This window comes from Perognathus longimembris, chromosome 1 (genome assembly GCF_023159225.1).
Source record: "Perognathus longimembris pacificus isolate PPM17 chromosome 1, ASM2315922v1, whole genome shotgun sequence".
In the NCBI taxonomy this organism is placed as follows: Eukaryota; Metazoa; Chordata; class Mammalia; order Rodentia; family Heteromyidae; genus Perognathus; species Perognathus longimembris.
Genome location: NC_063161.1, coordinates 153719028 through 153739469, shown reverse-complemented (window position 1 = coordinate 153739469; position 20442 = coordinate 153719028). Strand labels below are relative to the sequence as shown.

General features: G+C 43.3%; 1 protein-coding gene across 1 annotated transcript in view; it reads left to right on the top strand.

Moving 5' to 3' along the window:
• Psmb7 (proteasome 20S subunit beta 7) overlaps positions 1 to 20442 on the top strand; it is a 55355-nt gene that overhangs the window by 6180 nt on the left and 28733 nt on the right. The window contains exon 5 of the mRNA XM_048342359.1: positions 647 to 762. Within this exon, the coding sequence (XP_048198316.1) occupies positions 647 to 762 (116 nt within the window). The remainder of the gene's footprint in view (positions 1 to 646; positions 763 to 20442) is intronic.

Genomic DNA, 20442 nt, shown 5'->3' with positions numbered 1-20442 from the left:
AAGAACCATTTGCCAGTGTTGAGATATTATGGTGTTTGTTTTTTTTTTTCCTTTTTCTTTTTGGTAGTACTAAGGATTGAACTCAGGGCCTCACAGTTGCTAGGAGACATTCTTAACCCTGGAGCCATGCCTCCAGTCCCAATATTATAATTTTTGGTGCTTCATAGCCTCCTATTTTATGGTGTGTTATCATTTAGTCAGTTCTTGAACATTAATGATACTGCCCAATTTAGATATTTGTGGCATTGTAAGTCCTATAAGAGCATTGTGTATTGTATAATTAACACCTTAGACTGTTACTGGAAAATTTCTTGGTTCAAAAATAAAACATGATAAACACATTTCTGTGTGATCTTCAGATCTTAGCTTCCTGAACGGAGGATTACAGGTATGAGCCACCAGTGCATTTTTGCTAGTTAATTGGAAATGGAGTCTTGAAGTTTTCTGCCTGTCCTGGCTTTGAACTCCAGTCTCCAGAGCTCAGCCTCCTTTGGTAGCTAGGATTACAGGCTTGAGCCACTAGGACTTGGCTTTTCTCTAAACAATAACTCTTTAGGGAAACAATGTAAGAAAACTGTTGTCTGACTCTAGTAGCTGTTGGTGAAGTTACAGTGTTGCCATTTTTTATGCCTACTCTAATCACTAGGTATCAAGGTTACATTGGTGCAGCCCTCGTTCTAGGGGGAGTAGATGTTACTGGACCTCATCTCTACAGCATCTATCCTCACGGATCAACTGATAAATTGCCTTATGTCACCATGGGTGAGTGTTTCCTTATGTTTCAGGTTTCTTGTATTTATCAATGAGCTCTGGAAGGGTCTCTTTCCTGTTCCAGAAGGCAGTGTAATCCAGTGCTGCTTTGATTCTTTCAGCCATGGTTCATTCAGCACCTTTTGTGATTATACCCAGAAACAGCAGTGAACAAAGGATTCTGCCTGTGAAGAGCTTTAATGGATATAAAGTGGCAATAATCAACTGTCAAATTGCATTTATAAATGTTAGAAAGTGTTCAATACTTGTAGGAAAGATGATAGTACAGGTGGTATAGTACTATAGTTTTGTAAGATATTACCTTAGGGAATCTGGGGCTAGCTACTCAGGAGGCTGAGTAGCCCCTGGATCCTCTGAAGGATCACAGTTTGAAGCTAGCCGAGCAGAAAAGTTTGCTAGATTCATCTATCAAATAACTAGCAAAAGTCACAAGGCTAGAAGCATGTCCCAAGTGGTAGATTGCATGATACTGTCTTCAGGAAAGAGTCAAAGATATAGGGGAACTCTGAGTTCTGTCTGTCTCTCTTTTTTTTTTTTTTTTTTTTGGTCAGTCTTAGGGCTTGAACTCAGGGCCTGGGCACTGTTCCTGAGCCTGCTTTTGCTCATGGCTAGCTCTCTACCACTTGAGCCACAGCACCACTTCTGACTTTTTCTGTTTATGTGGTTCTGAGGAATGGAACCCAGGGCTTCATGCATGCTAGGCAAGCAGTCTGCCACTAAGCCACATTCCCAGCCCTCTGAGTTATTTCTTATGCCTGTATGTGAATTCACAGTGGTCTAAAACCAAACAAGTTAAAACTCATTGAGGATAAGGAGACTTCGGAGTGGTGGGCAGGCAGAGGGTAGAGGCAGATTGCTGAGTTAGGAAGATTAGGCAGGCCTTAGGATACGGGTGAGATTTAAGTGGAATAGACCCCTAAGTCTAATCTGAAGATGCCTGGCACCTGTAGAGTATTTTTGTTTTTGGTGGTACTCAGGGTTGAACTCAGGGCCCTATGCTTGCTCAACTGTTTGAGGAACTCTTACAACCCCTTTTTACGTTCATTTATTTTGAGATAGTGTCTTGTTATATGTTCAGGCTGGCCTAGACTTCCGTCATCCAATTTGTTCTTCCCTTTAATTGCTGGGATGACAGATGACCTAGGTATGCTATTGTACCTAATCACTGATCGAGATGAAGTTTTGTGAATTTTTATGCCTGGCTTTGAATCTCACATTTCCAAATCTTTGGCTCCCAAGTAACTTGGTGAATTACTGGAGCCTGTTTTCCTTTTCTTTCTTGTCATTCTGCCACTTGGTCTCTGAGGAACCGTGGGTGTGTGATTCCTTCTTGAGCCTTGATTTCCTACTTATAAAATACAATCAGCAACAGCCACACACTGGGTTGTAACAGGTTAGAAATGGCCTACTTCATTGCTGGCGCGTAAACAGTAGTGAGTCTTTTCAGATCAGCCCAAACAGCTAAAGATTTTTTTTTTTTTAACACCACTGAGGTGTGAGCTAAGGGTCTTGCTTGGTAAGCACTCTACCATTTGAGCCATGCCCTGAGGGGGGGCCCCCCCCCTTTTGTGTATGAATGCTCGGGCTTGAACTCTGAGCCTCCTGATTTTGCTCAGCTTTTCCACTCGCAGCTGATGCTCTACCATTAAGCCACGCCTCCCTTTCCAGCTTTTTTTGGCTAAGAGTCTCTTGGATTTGTCTGCCTGGGCTGGCTCTGAATCACAATCTTCAGATCTCAGTCTCCTGAGTATTTAGGGTTATAGATGTGAGTCACTAGCGCCTGGCCTCCCTGCCTTTTTGCTTTTAATTTATTTTTAGGTAGGGTTTTATTGCTTTTGTCAGGGACCAGCCTTAGCCCAAGATCCTTCTACCTCTACCTCCTATGTAATCAGGGCTATAGGAATGTGCCACTATCTTTGGCTTGATTTTTCTGAGATTAGGTCTGCTAACTTTTTGCCTGGGCTAGTTTTAAACAGTTATCCTTCCATTTCTACCTCCCGCATAGCTGGGAGTTTACTATACTACTGCACTTTGTATCTTGCTTGTTTTCCTGATGGGATCATGCTGACTCTTGCTCAGGATATCCTTAACCATTATCCTCCTGTCTCAGGTTTCTGTCCATAGGTATATACCATCACACCTGGCCGTATCTCTCTCTCTCTCTCTCTCTCTCTCTATCTATCTATCTTGATGTCAGTTCTTGGGCTTGAACTCAGATCTTGTGTGCTGTCCTTGGGCTTTTTGTGCTTAGAGCTAGCACTCTACCACTTGAGCCATAGCTCTACTTTTGGCTTTTTTGGGGTTGTTTTAGTGGAAATAAGAGTCTCACAGACTTTCTTGTCTGGGTTGCCTTTGAGTTGTGATCCTTAGATCTTAGCCTCCTGAGTGGCTAGAATTGCCTGTGTGAGCCACCAGCTCTTGGCTCTAATTTTTTTTTAGGCTATAAAATTGTATTTAAGATTTTATATTTTGGGATTTTTAGATTCTAATATTTATGTTAATTTGTATAGGTCTAGAAATTGGAACAGTTTGTGTAGCTGGTGTTTTCTCAGCTGTTGTTTGCCACTTAACATTGTGTTGGTGTCTGGGCTGTGCTGATGGAAGGACTTCTGCCTTGCATAGTTGGAAACGGCCATGTTGAAGCTTTGCTGCTGTGTAATCTAGCTTTGTACAAGGCTGTCTCCAACAGCTGTTCCCTGCATGTTGGGAGAATGGTTTACCTTCAGATACCATATGGATGGATCTTTGTAATTATTTTAAAATGACAATAACACAGTAATTTTAGAATTGCTGTAATTAGATTTTTTTTTCTCTTTTTTTGGCCAGTCCTGGGCCTTGGGCTCAGGGCCTGAGCACTGTCCCTGGCTTCTTCCCGCTCAAGGCTAGCACTCTGCCACTTGAGCCACAGCGCCCCTTCTGGCCATTTTCTGTATATGTGGTGCTGGGGTATCGAACCTAGGGCCTCGTGTATCCGAGGCAGGCACTCTTGCCACTAGGCTATATCCCCAGCCCGATTTTTTTTTTTATTTCCATTAAGGTCTTGTCTTTATTTCCCCCCCATATAATACTTTCAAATGGTAGTACAGATATAACCTTTACTATTTATTTTATTTTTTATTTGAAAAGTTTCAAACTGCAGTAAAGCAGCAGCATATTAGGAGCCGTCATATAATCTTAATTCAGGCTTCATTAGTTAATATTTTACTACCTTAGTTCCATCTCACTTATGTGTGTTATTGATAATATTCTTGCTGTTATTATTTTGTGCCTGTATTGAGGCTTAAACCCAGGACCTTGAACTTTCTCGTGGCCTCCTTGCTTGCAGCTGGCATTCCCACTTCCATTTTGGCTTTTTTTTTTTTCCTGGTTATATAGAGTCTCACAGACTTTGCTACTGGGCTGGCTTCAACTCATTGTACTCCTGGTTGCAGCCTTCTGAGTAGCTAGGCTCATAGACTTGAGCCATCAGTATGCACATGATTTGTACCATGTGATACCTCATGCTGCCTGTGAGCCATCATTGTTTTGTGTGCTAGAACTGTTTGAGAATAAATACCAGACTCCATAATGCTCCACCTCTAAACCCTTCAAGATGTTCTCTTTCCTCACTTTGACAAAGTCATCTCTTCAGGAAATTTAACATTGGTTTTTTTGGTGCCAGTCGTGGGGCTAGAACATTGGCACTGGTCACTGTCCCTGAGCTTTCTGTGCTCAAAGCTAGTGCTGTACCACTTGACCCACAGCTCTACTCTTGGCTTAATTAACGATAAGAATCTCCTGGACTTTTCCTACCTGGGCTGGCACCCTCAGATCATAGGATTACAGGCATCAGCCCCTGGCACTAAGCTGGCAGTTTTATTTTTAAAAGAAAACAGCTGCATGTGGTTCTTGATGCTATTGAACTGTCTTAAGAGCATAAAGCTGAGTTTAGCACAAGTTACTTAAAGCATATAGTTAATCCGATTTGGTTCTGCTCATTTTGCCTCAGGGTCCTTGCTTGGAGCTCTGGCCTGGCCAGCAGTGATTCTGTGCTGTTCCCAGTCTAGTTGGAGTTTAGGGTTTTGGGTCTGCAGCTCTGAGTTTGTAGACTAATCCTTTTTAGAACCACACAGTTTGCTTTTGGCTATCCCAGAATCCAGGATTATAAAGGAAGAGGTATTGGTGACATCTGACTTAATTCACAGATAAATAGTTGCTTTAAGATTTTGTGTTGATTTACCTGTTCCGTCATCACTGATGTCTTCTGTGTAAAGGCACTGTGGCAGGAAGATGCCCTCAAGATAGTCCTGGTCTAATGGGGAAACAGTTGTCCATGCCTGCACCACATTAGGTACAGAGCTGAGTAGGGCACTACTAAATGGGAGAAGTGCAAGAGTAGTTTTGCTTCATTTGGGCTGAGTTTTTAAATTTTTCCTCCTTTTTTTTGTGTATGGGTACTGGGGCTTGATCTCAGGGTCTGTGCACTGTCCCTTAGACTTGTTTACTCAAGGCTTGTACTTTACCACTTTGAGACATAGGTCTACTCTGACTTTTTTTTTCTTTTAAATCGGTCCTAGGATTTGAACTCTAGGCCCAGGCGCTGTCCCTGAGCTCTTCAGCTCAAGGCTAGTGCTCTACCATTTTGAGCAACAGTGCCACTTCGGTTTTTGGTGGTTAATAAGAGATAGAGTCTCATGGACTTTCCTGTCTGGACTGGGCTTTGAACCTTGATCCTCAGATCTCAGCCTCCTGAGTAGTAGCTAGGATTACAGACGTGAGCCACCAATGCCCAGCTAATTAAAACATTTTCTAGTAGAAGTGTTTACAAGCATGGGCTGGGGGCCTATGCACTGCTTAGAAAGTGCAAGGTCCTGAGTTCACTTTCCAGTTCCGCTGAAAAAGAAAAGTAGTTTGTGAACATGACAATACTGAAGAGGGACAAAGTACTAAGTGAAAAATAGAGTCTTTCCTCCAGAGTTTCTGCTGTTAGAAATTGCATTTCTTTCAGAAAACTACTTCATGACACATCTTCACATATCCATATCCCTTTCTATGATCTATCATCTCTGCCCACACATTTTTTTTTTTTTTTGCCAGTCCTGGGGCTTGGACTCAGGGCCTGAGCACTGTCCCTGGCTTCTTTTTGCTCAAGGCTAGCACTCTGCCACTTGAGCTACAGCGCCACTTCTGGCCGTTTTCTGTATATGTGGTGCTGGGGAATTGAACCCAGGGCCTCATGTATACGAGGCAAGCACTCTTGCCACTAGGCCATATCCCCAGCCCCTGTTTGTTTTTTTTCAAATACACAAATGAAGTTGTGTGTCAGTGGCTCATACCTGTAACCCTAGGCTGAGGGGTTGCAGTGTAAAGCCAGCCTGAACAGGAAAGTTTGTGACATTTTCCTCCAGTTAACTACCAAAAAGTCAGAAGTGGAGCTGTGCAAAAGTGCTAGCTAGCCTTGAGCAAAAAATCTCAGGGACAGTCCTTAGGCCCTGAGTTCAAGCCTTAGGACCAGCTCTAAAGAAACCAAAAAGCCCCACAAAGAAGTCATGCTATGATAGGTATGGTGCTTCTCCCTTACTTAGTATGGGAGAGGTGTTTGTATTTGCGCACACAGCCATGTCGCTTTTACATTGTGTGGAATTGCATTTTATGGCTATTCAGTGATTTTTTTTTTAACTGATCAATTCTCCTTAGTTTTCCACAATTTTACAACAAATAGGTCTTTATCTACTTGAGTAAGTATTTACTTGGTTTAGATGATTGTTTGGTTTTGTTTTTGTTGCCAGTCCTGGAGCGTGGACTCAGGGCCTGAGCACTGTCCCTGGCTTCTTTTTGCTCAAGGCTAGCACTCTGCCACTTGAGCCACAGTGCCACTTGCGGCTTTTTTTCTCTCTCTCTATGGTGCTGAGGAATCGAACCCATGGTTTCAAGTATACGAGATGAGCACTTTACCACTAGGCCATATTCCCAGCCCGGTTTAGATGAATTCTTAGTGTTGGAGTTTCTTAATGAACATGTGGACAGAATTCTCTTGCTGTAAGCAGGAAAATCATTGATTTAAGGAAAAGAGGGTTGCATTTTTGTTGTTTTTAACCTCTTTTGTTTTTAGGATAGTAAGTCACTCACATTACTGGGAAAGCAAGAATTGGGCTTAGAGCCAAGAGTCGTGTGAAAATTGTGCTTCAAAATGGGCCATGGCAGATTTGCACAGGGGCCTGTGTGTAGGCTTGTGCAGCTGGGCCCTGAGCGCTTCTGAGTCTGTAGGTGCTTCTGATGGGTGGCGTTCAGCCTCCTGCTCATACAGGAACGAGTTCCCTGTCCATAGGAAGGAGGTACACAGCCCCCAGAAGTGACAGATGGTGAGCCATATAGTGCATTTTACCTTTTGAGCGCTGTTGCCAAATTGCCCTCCAAACGGATGGCACTAGTTTACTCTCCACCAAGAGAGCATAGGGATGATGTTCTGAAGCAGACTCACCAGCACTGGATGTTCTTGCCGATCTGACGAGTGACAATTAGGCAGGACCTATCTGATGATTAGAAATTAGCTGCTCTACCCCCTGCCCTCAAGGGAAAGACTATTTGAAGGCCAGTTTTGTGAGATACGAGGCAAGAACAGTGGCTAGGGTTGGGGTGGGGGGGTTCCACTCAGGGTGTTTCAGAAGCAAAAATGGGGAGGGATCAAGACAAATGGATGTTGGAGGGTGGGCCAGAGACTGCCCAGGGTCCAGATGTTGTAGGCCAATCTGTGAAGACTTGGTCTTGGAAGTTCTCAGCTGTTTTTGAGCCAGGCCCTGATAGGATTAGAGTGGATTGTTAGAGCAGTCTGGCAGCCCAGAAAGCAGTGACATGAGGGAGGCTGGGGACGGGGAGGTAAATCTCCTGGCCAGAAATGTTGAAGGTATGGACAGGTGCGGTTGGATGGACAAGACAGAACAGCAGGGATGGCCCATCTTTAAAGCCCATCGGCTGGACCCTGGGTCTTCTTCGATGGCAGTCGCCTACTGGCTTTTGGCCTCCATATGGCAGTAACTCCTCCACTGGTTTGTTCCCTTTGTACTTTTCCCACCTCAGTGCCTGCTCTATGGGTCTCCTTGGCCTTAGTGGTAGCGGCCCCCCTTTTCCTCAGCCCCCCTTTTCCTTACCTAAACCGACTTTTACCCTTACTGTTGCCAGGCTCCCTTTGTCAGAAATGGCTAAACTTTTACTAAAGTATCCTTCCTGTTACTTGATGTCTCAAAGCCATTCCTTCCCAGCAACACTAGACCAAAGCATAAGTCCTGATTCCAGAGCCCCAGCGGTGGCCAAACTCCTTTTTCCTTAACCTGGTTCCTGTCACCATTGCTCGTCCCTCCTGCCTGTGCAGGATTATGTGGCCATCTCTGAGAGTGGATTATACCTTCTCCTCAGCCTCCCAGAATTCCACACAACTCAGCGAGTATTTGATGGCGAACTTGGTTCTGTAACTTGTTTGTGCCAAAGAATGTCTGAAACGAAACGTTAGTAACCTTAGCTTCTGCACATTGTTTGTGAACTAGCAGTTGTAGGACCCCTGGAATACATTTGGTTTAGATTGAGTTTTCTTTGTGTGGCCCCATTTTAGCACGACATTGTTTATGTGACTGTTGTTGAAGCTTGATATGCTTTAAAGTATATTTGTGCACTGTTTCTGTGCCAGAGTCTGTTGGGTGCTCTTATATTCTTTTCAGCTAAAATTCCACACAAATGGCTTATTTCTGATTTACTGATGAGAAAACAAGCTTGGAAAGATTTTTCCACCTAGCTGTTATTACTTAGCCTTTTAAGTGGTAAAACTGGGATTTGAACCTTTGTCTTCTATCTCAAGCAAGCTCAGTACAATGTTAACTGTTGTGATTTTTCTTCTCTCACAGTTGTTATTTCATTAAGCCATTAGGCTTTGTTTCCAAGTACTAAAAATATTTACCCAAATTCCCAAAGGATTTGTTTGCTTTTTTTGTGTTTTTGATTGCTCTATGAGGGTTTTCTTCATTGCATTATGAAAATAGTATTTATCTCAACAGATTTTGCAGTATCAGTGGAAAATTTAAAAATGTCCACAATTCTATGATCCCAAGACATCATGACTTTTTTGTTTCTTTCCTATCCAAGTCCATCATGGAGAGGAGCACTTTGCAGTGAATGTAAGCATCCAGTGTTGTTCTGTGCCAGGCTTTGTCTCAGTCACTTCTTCCAGCCATTGTTCCCATGTAGTTGCTGTGCAGGTTTGCTTTTTTTCCTACTCTGGCCTCAGTTTTGTGGGGTTTTGTCTTATCTCTTTCTCTTTCTTTCCTTTGAAAGTGTGAGGATCTGGATGTTGAGTGAGAACTCCAGCATTGCCCAAGTTTTGATGAGTTTTGTCTTAACTCCCATTATTTATTTTGGGTGCGCAACAAACCAAACCTGAAATGACAGACAGCACACAGGGGTCCCCTCCATAAAATTAACATTCATTGTGGGACTGAGGCTTTCTGCATGCATAGCTTAAGTGAGAAAATGAATATTTCATCTTAAGACTCATATTTTAGTTAAATTAGGAGTTTTAAAAATGAGAAACAAAAGCAAAACTTTGTAATTAACCTTTTTTAAAACAATTTATTCCCTGAGTGATTTGACAGTCGGAGTTGGAAGCTACAAATCACCCCTAGGAAAGAGTGTCTAAATTTTGCCTACCCAGGGGCCTGTGTTGGCGACTGGCCAGGTGCCTGAAGGCTGCTCTTCATTTACATTGACTAGGCGCCCATCCTGTCTTGCTCATCTTGGCCTCCTGGCATAGCTCAGTGCGTGCATCCAGCATTAGTCCTGGAGTCTTCTCTCTGAGAAGTGGCATTCCTGAGGGCTTACGTGAGAGATGAATGCTGCGGTCCTGCAGCCCACAGAGATGGCAGCGCCCACCCTGCGGCCGCATCCACACTCCCGCAGGGCTCTTCCCTGGCCAGGACGCGCAAGGGTTAGGTTACAAGGAGAACCTTAAGCATTTCATCTGCTTGGTACTCTCCTTTTAAGAGATTTATTTTAAAGACGCTGTTGATAGGATTGGAAGCTCGGCAAGATTCTTTGACTTTTTTCCTTTATTAAGAAAGGGAGAGGATTTTAGTCACTTTTTTTTTTAACAGACAAAATGTGGGCTCTTTTAATTCTCAGATTAATTAGCTTATTCTTTGAACTTGCCAGCTTTTCTTTATTAGGGAAACTGGAGTGTCAGAAGAAGCTTGGGGACCATCTTTTGCTATTAGTTTGGCAGTGTTCCTTGAGCAGCATTGGCAAGGTATATAAAATTTTTATTTTTGCCCGCTTAGCCACACAGAGAATTAATATGAATAAAATTTCAAGTATGACATTCCTGGAAATGAGGCCCTTGGACAATTTAGGAATACTAACTTCAGGAGTAAACATTGGTATGCACCATTAGGGAAGACTTGGGGTCATTGCCAGCTCCATCTAGGTGAAGTTCTATCTCCAGAGAAGCTGGATATATAATTTCCTAATTACTGAAATGCACCTGTGAAAGTTGCAGCTTATGAGGGCTCTGGGCAGTGAAAAAGAAGCGGGACAGGGGTGGAAACGCTTCAGATAGCTCAACTGTGGACAAAAGAATCCTGGAATTCAGGTGGAACAGAGTTAGGTGTCCTGTTTTCTCTGAATTTTACAATAAAAAATTGTCCTGTGTGTAGGCTTTCCCTCTCCCTCTCTCTCTTTCTTCCCCCCAACCCCCCTTTTTTCTCTTCAGGAGACCACAAGGCCTCCTGATGTAGCCAAAACTGGCTTTGGACTTGTGATTTTCCAGCCTCAACTTGGTGAGTGCTGAGATTATAGACATGCAGCACTATACCTTGTTGTGTGGATATTTTGATGTCTCTATGTGACTTGATTTGGAAAGTTATCCTGCATTGGATGGTTGTTTCAATCCATGTTGATTTTCGGTTCTTAAACCAGGTATGAATTTAACTGTAGCTGTATTTGGTTTTCAGTACTTCATAAAAGCCTTCTCAGAGGACGTTTATTGTTGGACAGTGTTTTCCTTCACTAGCATGTCCAGAAGCACATAATGCCAGGGGTACTGGATTGTGTCTGCCTCTGCACTCTTGGGGCCCAGGTCTGCAGGGAGAATAAAGTGTGGATCCAGAAAACCTTATTTCTGGTCTAACTTGGTCTAACCAGAGGGCGGCTGCCTCCGGTGGCCTTTTCTGTAAGCACCTGAGGTACCGCTGAGAACCCTACAAGTAGCCTTGGAAGGTCTGGCCCCAGTCCTGGCTCTGTGTGGACCTGATCTCTTAGCATATCACATCTATTGTTTTTATAGTAAAGCAGATTTTTTTTTCCCACTCAGAGCTGAGGTTCCAGGACTTCATATGCTAGGCAAGCACTGGGACCACTGAGCTATATCCCTAATCCTCAGAGTTTTTTTTTTTTTGTTGTTGTTGTTGTTGTTTTCCCTTTTGGTTTGGGAAGGTCAAAGTTACTGGGGTCTTGATATCATGTGTATTTGAACACATTCTGGGAAGCACTGTGTACTTTTATGTGCTTGTGTTATTTTTGGCACCTCTTTTTTTCTTCTCCAGTCCTGGGGCTTGAACTCAGGGCCTGGGCGCTATCCCTGAGCTTTTTCGCTCAAGGCTAGCACTCTACCACTTTGAGCCACAGCACCACTTCAAGTTTTCTGGTGGTTAATTGGAGATAGGCGTCTCATGGACTTTCTGGCATTGAACTGTGATCCTCAGTTCTCAGCCTTCTGAGTAGCTAGGATTATAGACATGAGCCGCCAGTGTCCATCTTTTTTTTTTTTTTTGGTGCTAGTAATAGGGCTTGAACTCAGGAGGGCCTGGGTGCTATTCCTTAGCTTTTTTTTTTTTTTTCCTTCTTCTTAAGGCTGGCACTCTAGCACTTGAGCCACAGCACCATAACTCAACTTTTGGCTTTTTGGTGGATAATTGAAAATAAGCATCTCACAAACTTGCCTTCCTAGACTAGCTTCAAACTGCCATTCTCAGATCCCATCCTCTTGAGTAGCTAGGATTACAGGCCACTGCACTTGGTTTGTCCCTGAGTTTTTTTGTCCAAGTCTGGTGCTCTACCATTTAAGCCATACTACTACTACCCCCTGCTTTTTGCTGGTTAATTGGGCCTAGGGGTTTCAGGACTTTCTGGCATGGGCTGGTTTCAAGTTGAGATTCTCGGGTCTCAACCTCCTGAGTAGATAGGTTTATGAGTGTGATCCACCAGTGCCCAATGCCACTTTTTGAGTTAATGTGACTTAGTGAATTGAACTTGTCTTTGGGCTCATTCTGGGTTCAAACCTTAAGTCTAGACTTGCTAAGCTGTGTATATGTATGGTGGCTAATGGAACTATTCCATGGGAAGGGTGCAAGGATGCACTGAGTACTAGATATAAAAATCCTTTGTGAATAGCCATGGTAAGTGTTGGTGTATGATATTTTAATAATTTTAGTGCCAATGTAGTTTCTGTATGCAGTTCTGTGAACTGAGATTTCTCTGGCACTTTTCTTGCTTTGATTAATATAAGTACAGTATGTTTGAGAAGATTTAAAATGTGCAACACACAGGTTTTATTTATTAGGATTTATGTCACTGTGGAGTGTTAGGAAGAAAACAGCTGGGAACCAGAAGCCCAAGAAAGTTGAATTACACCTCCTGCTTTCTGGTTGCTGCAAAGGTGATATTAAGCCAATAGATGGTGCCATTATGTTGGGAGCTGAAAAACATTTCCTCCTAAAATTGATCATGGTGTACTGGGAATATACTGTTTGTCAATTCTTAATCTATTCTAATCAGAGTAGATGTTTTCATTTTTTTAAAGTCTCTTGTAGGTAAAGTAATAAGTTTTGAGTAAATGTATAGGGTGTTACCTTCCTTTTGTCTGTTCTGACATTTTACCATGAAGTTTTTTCTTATTTGAGTTCAGTCCTTAGTCTATCCACAACCAAATTTTAAAAGCCCTTGCCATGAGTACTTTTCAGGACAGTTAAATGAAATGCTCACAGTTTAAAATACTTTACTTTAGACACCGCGTTAGAGATGTGAGGTTAATGAATTCCTCTTTACCTGCTCTTGGACCAGAATTGGACTAGAATTGGCTTTGCTAAAGAAAAGTACCTTTATACTCCTCAGCTGGTCTTTTTACTGTCATATTAGGGCAGATTAAGTAGAGTGTCACTTTAGGCATCAAGAGACTTCATAGAGCAAAGGTTTTGCTACTCCCCAGATCTGGGTTCAAATTCCCATTCTGCTATTATAGTCGTGTGACTTTCAGTAAGTTCTTTCACTTCTCTGAACTTTTATTTTTCCATCTCAAAAAAGGGATAATAGCATTTACTCTACAAGTTACTTCATGAGACATGTATATATAAATGCCCACTTATCTTTAGTAAGTAGGATTTCTTCTTGTTTGTATACCGTCTCTATTGGCAAGATAAACCTTATGATTAAAATGGAGGGTACTCTCTAAGTTATTAAAATTTCTCAGGCCTCTTGTTCTAGAAGATTCAGGGCAAAGCCTGTTAAGGGAACTGAAATGCACTTTGGGGAGCTGTGAAGTGTGGCGGAGAGTCAAGGCTGCCCTTGAGAGGTCTCTGTTTCTCCTCCCTGTGTTTCTGCTCTGTCACAGGAATGCAGCGCACGGACCCGCCGCAGCCTGCTGAGCTCCTGTCCTGGCAGGCCTAGCCTGTGGGTAATTGTCACTCTCCATCTTAGCTCAGAAGTAGAAGCTTAGGTGATACCTCTATTTTAAAAGAACAGTTTTCTCTCCATGCTATGAGGCATTTCACTAACATATATTAATAAAACAAAAACTTTCACATTTTAGCCGGTATGCTCCTGATTGCTAGACTCTTCTTAGGAATAAGTGTTCAGATCCTGTCAGGTCCTTGAGACATTACAGTTGCAATTATAAGAAAAATCCCCTTTTCCATCAAGTGGTATATTAAATTATTAGGGTAAAATGTAACTCCTCTTTGACCTTCTTACGTTTAGAAGAACAGCATTGTTTGAGAAATTAGTTTTTGAGTGAGAAGTGTAGGATAATTTAAAAATATTTTGAAGCATATTAAATGGAATAAATTTTTAAAAATTCATTGGGAATGAAAGGTAGACTCTGACACTGAAGAGCACTTGCTGATGAAAAGGAAGTTCTTCCCCTCACGAGGGCTTAAATGTAATACTCAGTGCTTACTCAGGAGTGAAAACATCAAATTAAACTGTTTATGCTGACAAAGGACAAATCTGGATTTCAGCAAGGCATGCAAGATCCTCTGATTGCTTGGCTTGCGCCCGCAGAAGCTCTTGGCCAAGGCTTATAATGAAATGCGCGCATACAATTAAAGCATTCCGTCTGTGGCTGGGTTTCCTGAGTGGGGAGAAGGGCTCCGCTGCTCTCTAGTGGCTGGGTGCTTTCCCCAGTACCAGCAGTGTTTCATATTCATAAATCAGCTCTTCATGCGTTGGCACCAGTGGCCCCCGGAGAAAGCACTAGCACCAGGAGGCGAGGCCTTGTAGGCAGGAGCGGAGTGAAAAATGACCTCCAGCCATGGGTCTGTGGAAAGCACCAAATCTTCCTCAGGAAGAGTGGCCAGTTGACGCACAATGAGCGTGAGTGAGCGAATGCTCTGTCAGGAAGAGCCGACACTGATGGATGAGGGAGTTGGGCGGGTGACTCCTTTATCGCTGCATACATCTTCCACCTTGGCAGGCCGCGGTAGCGAACAGGTCCTTGGTGCTTAGAGCGGACTGCTCCTTAGCAGTAACATCAGCCTTTTCCTGTGAAGATCTGGTTAAATTGATTTGGGGAAAAGCAATGGGAATCCATTTCTTGCTGCCTCTCAGAATGTCACCATTTTGAGAGAAGAAATTTTGGAGACCTCTGTTCCCATTAAAGCTGCCAGCCTAGGGAGTTGTTGAGACTGAGGGTATAAAATCACTGCTGGGGGTCCTGAGGGAAGGGAAGAAGAGGGGGAGGGCCCTTGTTCTAGGCATTGCAATAACTAGCTTTTAGTGAGCTTTTCCTGTGCCTCCAGCATTCAGCTTGGTGTGTTGTGTCTATTTAGCCCTCAGAGCCACTGAGGAAGGTGCAATCTGTTGTGGTCCTGTAGGTGTTGGTTTCTATGGCAGTGCCACCTTGTGCTGGAAGGGAAACTGCCTTCTAGAGCAACTGCGTGAACCCCAGAACTGTGCCCATCCTGGGCAGCATTGTCTCCCCAGAGCCTGGCACACTGGGTTTGGTAAAGTTGCTTCTAGCAGCAAAGAAGCTTCTAGCAGCTTCTGGGCTTAGGAACCTGGGGCCTTTTTACTTCTTATTGACTTAATTGCTTGAGGAAAATTATTCAAAACTAGTCAAGCCTCCAACCCCATGACTTTAGGGTCCCTGACCCTGAATAAACATTTTCCTTTCCCCAGTTTGAGATTTGTGAGCATGTATTCTGTCAGAGGAAGCACATGTCTACCTGCTGGTTTTCAGGTTCTTTTTAATTTGACTAGGTAGTATGCTTTAGGAAATTATTGCAGTTTTGGTAGTTCTAGTGTGTCTAATAATTAAGTTACAGAATTGCTGTTTGATTTGTTTTGGTGAACTCTAACATAAAAAATCACATGCTTAAAAAATCCCATTATCCCTGGCCATATTAGCACAAGTGTTCTTAAACATATAGAACAAATAGAAAACAATAGCTAGATTGTGAAATTTTCATAGTTTACTTTAGATTTTGTTTTGGGCTTGACTGTTCTTTCAGAATTTGGTTCAAATTGAACTATGGAGCAAGACATGGTTGTCCATGCTTATGGTCCCAGCTATTCCAGAGTCAAAAGCAGGAGGGTCGTTTGATGTCAGCATGGGCAAAGTTAGCAAGAGATCCTATCTGAAAAACATAGCAGAAAGGACTGGGGTGTGACTCAATTTTCAAGTTCACAAAACAAAGCAAAACAAAAAATGTTCCATAATCTGCAATCTGGCTCTGCAAGTAGAAACTGGTAGATTGAGGTCCAAACTCAGATACACTAAAAATAATGTATATAATTACCTTTAGTCCATGCATGTAAGGTATATATGTAACAAATGAATTTCATATGTAGACTTGGGCCCCATCCCAAGACACCTCATTATAGTTACACACATGAAAATATTCCAAAATCCAAAGCACTTCTGCTCCTAAGCATTCTGGATAAAGGATAGTCAACTTGTACTAATGCTTATAAGACCCAAATATACCTTCTTGAAGTTTTAGAAAATGGAGACTAAATTTTACCTTTTCCCCATTTTTTTTTTGGCCAGTCCTGGGGCTTGGACTCAGGGCCTGAGCACTGTCCCTGGCTTCTTCTTGCTCAAGGCTAGCACTGCCACTTGAGCCACAGCGCCACTTCTGGCCATTTTCTGTATATGTGGTGCTGGGGAATTGAACCCAGGGCCTCATGTATATGAGGCAGGCACTCTTGCCACTAGGCCATATCCCCAGCCCCTTTTCCCCATTTTTTAAATTACCTTTATCAGTGTTTTTTTTTTTTTAATGTGGTGATTTTAATATAAATGATCCAGGAACAGATACTTGAGTGACATTGCTAAATAGTGAATGGTGTGTATTTAATCATTTAAAACACTTCACAAAAGTTCCAGTCTCATTTGAATTCCCAGGTAAAACAGCATTATTCTATTGAAATCTGAGGAGAAAGCATGCTTTTTGGGGAATGAAAGCTAAGAAAAGATAGCTACTTCTTCCCTGCTTATGTAATAATCTTGATTTCAAGCATTTAGCTTTGCTATTGAAGAGGTAACAGGGCAGAAGGGAAAATAAGGGTGGTCGAGGACTTGCCTATCTTGTGGAAGGCCCTGAATTTAACTCCTAACACCACAAAGTAAAAAGGAAAAGAAACAGAAAACACAAAGAAAATCTGGGTATGTGGTCGTACACACTTGTAATTCTAGTTTGAAGCCAGTCTGGACTGTAGTGAGACCCTGGCAAGAGAAGAGCTGGTTTTGGAATCCCTGATTTGTTGGTCATAGGCCATGTGATTAGGGAAAGCTCCTCCCATTTGGGTTCCAATCCCCCTGTTGTAAAGTGGGACCACTAGTACCTGTCATGTCTGAGGAGTAGACAAAAGTGCTAGTGGATGGCAGTGTGCTTTGGAGTTTGTTACTATGACAGGTATCCACTGCAGTTGGGCTTGCTGAAGCACACTTCCAAATCAGTGCTGATGTGCTCACAGGACTTTATTATTAGGCGGTTTCACCTCGCAGACAGCCCTAAGGAAGCCTCCAAAGGAGAGTGGTGGAGGCATGTGTATTTATTTTTATGCGGTGATAGATTGCTATTGTTCCTAGGGACTGTTGACTCATGCATGGATTGACCTTCAGGACCCCCGGTACAGATTTCAGGATCAGTTGCCTGCTACACACACACACGCACGCACGCACGCACGCACGCACGCACGCGACAGCTAGCAAGGTCTTGATGTATTTTCTTCTTTTTCTAATCCCTTTACAATGCTGAATTGTCTCCAGGTTTATACCTGAAAAACTTGCAAGCACTACATGCTCTTTAAAGAACAATTTACAAATACAAGTAAACAAAATGAAAACAGTACACCCAGAGATAAACATAGCATTTTGATTTATTTTCTTCTAGATTTGTATTGCATAAGCTTATTAATGCTTCTTAACATGTTTGTTTCCCACTAAATATTGTATCTTAAACAACTATCTATTGCAAACAAATGCTTCTACTTAAAAATAAGTTTAAAAAGAAAAAACCCAAAAATGCTTCTATTTTGTCATGTTTAATGATTGTATATGTAGTATTTATTTTCCCTATCTTGATTATTATACCTTTGATTTATCTCAAGGGTCTTGTCTTGCCTGCCTGCCTCCCTGCCACCTTTCCTTCCTGCCTTCTTGCCTTCTGACTTCCTGCCTGCCTGTTTGCCTGCCTGCTTGCCTCCTGTCTGTGTTCTGCCTGCCTTTCTGCCTTCCTGCCTGCCTGCCTACCTTCCTGCCCTCCCTTCTCTCCCTCTCTCTCCCTCTCCCTCTCCCTCTCCCTCTCCCTCTCTCTCCCTCCCCTCTCCCTCTCCCTCTCCCTCTTCCTCCCCTCTCCCTCTCCCACCTCTCCCTCTCCCTCTCTTTCTCTTTCTCTTTTTGTGTATGTGACTTGGATACTTGTCCATTTATTTCCTTAGAATTCTAAGTTTCCTAGCAGAATTGCCAGTTTGTGTTTATGTAGAGCTCTTGATTTCCAATAGATGTTTCTGAATTCTCATTTGAAAAGTTCTATGGCTTTGGTTCCTCCAGTATTTCAGTGTACCCATTTCATCACATTTTTGTCACATTAGTTGTTTTCTTTCTTTCTTTTTTTGCCAGTCCTGGGGCTTGGACTCAGGGCCTGAGCACTGTCCCTGGCTTCTTTTTGCTCAAGGCTAGCACTCTGCCATTTGAGCCACAGCGCCACTTCTGGCCGTTTTCTATGTATGTGGTGCTGAGGAATCGAACCTAGGGCTTCATGTATATGAGGCAAGTACTCTTGCCACTAGGCCATTTCCCAGCCCTTAATTTTTTCTAATTTAATCTCTTCTCTCATTTTTGTAAACTAATACATCTAATATTCTCTAGAATGTTGCACATAATCTTTCTGAGTTTCAGAGCTTATATTTTAAGTGCTTAAGGAGTTTTTTTTTTTTTTTAAGTCAGTGACCTGCGATTCGTAAGAACGGATAATGCACTTAAAAAGCTTAGCTATAGATGGGGTCCTTGTTGCATGGGTGTTTGGGGTCTGTTCTCTGAGGAGGCCTGCGGTTGTGTGACCCTCTGTGTCATTGTGAAGTTCCATGGGTGAGCCAGTCTTGCAGCAGTCATGATGGAGGACAGGCTGTATCCTCTCTGCAGGACTCCGTAGGATGAGAGTAGCAGAAAGACACTTTCCTTGAGCATCTGACTTGGGTAGCTGAGGCCAGGCCATCAAGTGGGTTCTGCCTGTCAAGTGGGTTCTGCAGATCAGGCCCTGCTGTTGCCTGGGGCTGAGTTGTATCTTCTCCCCTGCCCTTGTCCACAGCCTGACAGCTGAGTGGGTTAGTCAGGAGTAGGAAGTTGTGGGGGGCCTGGAGAGAAGACATGGTGTGGGTGGAAGGCAGTGCAATCATGTCCCTATCACAGAGGCTTTCCCAGAGTCATTCCCAGGGGTTACTTAGTTGCATCTTGTTTTTCTGTTTTAAAGGGCTTTGTTTTGGAAGCCGCACTGGCTACTCAGCAACTGTGGGTGGACTGAAAAAGGCAGACTTGTGGGGGTTGCTAGGTAGCGGCTACATGGAGGCTTCTGATGAGATGGAGAGGTTTGCCAGCAAAATTTGAGACCGAGCCTGGTAGTGCTCTCCTGCAACAGCTAGTGCCCAGCCAAGGTGTGGACCAGGCTAAGGGCAGAGAAGAAATTAGACATGATTTGTTGCTATAAAGCCTTCTTTCACAACCCATCTCATGTCTGCTTGATGCTTCTGTGTGCAAGTGGCAGCCAGATGTGGGGCTGCAGCTGTGAATGGGTGGACGAGATGCACCCTGTGGGAGCAAGGAAGGCTCCTGGGAAGAAGTGAAGGTTCACTTGTGGTTGCAAGGGGGACTAGGAATTTTGTGGACTGCCAGGGGGCAGAGGGACTGCCACACACCGAGATGACAAGTCCTGAAATGGCATGGGTATTTAAGAGGTGATGTCAAGGTGGGGGTGGTGGAGTGTGGCACACGCCTGCTCATAGGAGGTCCTATGGGTCCTATTGCGGCATAGGAACTTTGTGTGTGAGATGGCCACACGGGATCTAGCTGGGCCGCGAATCTGGCCCCGTGTGCTGCTCATTATTCCCATCCAGGCACCACTGCAGTGGTTTGTTTGAGGTGGACTGAGATGTGATGGACACACGGCGTCCATCTCCTTAACCACACATGCTTGCGTATGGTGCACAGGCCACCCTGTCCTTGAAGCTGTTAAGATGTCCTTGGTTTGGGAAAGAACACTGGAGTAAATGAGCCTTTAGGAGGCTTTGCCGTGGCTTGGTGTGTGATAGGAATGCCACGTTGGTAGCTGGACATTGAAATAGCAGATGTCTCAGGTCATTATTAATGCCTTATGGGGAAAATGGAATGTAACTTAAAAATGCCTTGTAGGTCACATGACAATTGTGCTACTATTAGTATGGTATCTGATGATTTATTGTAGATGGCTTTGGGTATTGGGCCAATATCTAGGAAACTGGAATCAATGATTAGAAGACATTGTTTTGTCATCCCCTATTGTTGTATATTATGGTCAACTCCTTTTCTGCTCTCTCCATTGGATTGCCATGCCCCTGGCTGCTCTGGGCTGTTGTGGGTCTGTGTGAATTCCCCAGGAGCTCTCCGTTTTCCAGGGAGTAGTTTTAGTTACCTAGAAACCTGTTGACAACCAGTTGTATGCCATCTGCTTGCATTTCTGTGTACTTCTGAAAAGGGGGCGCCAGAGTCCTTTTCTGAAGAGCTGAGTGGGGAAGCTAATTTGCAAGTGATTTAGAAATTATCTTGACTTAAATTTCCCTTTCTATGTAGGTTTATTTTGGGGCCTGTTTTGCTTTGATTTTAGGAGCAGCAGAATCAAGCCATTTGGAAAATATCTCAACTGTGTGTGTTTGGGTTCAGGTTATAAACAGGAGGAGACTAAA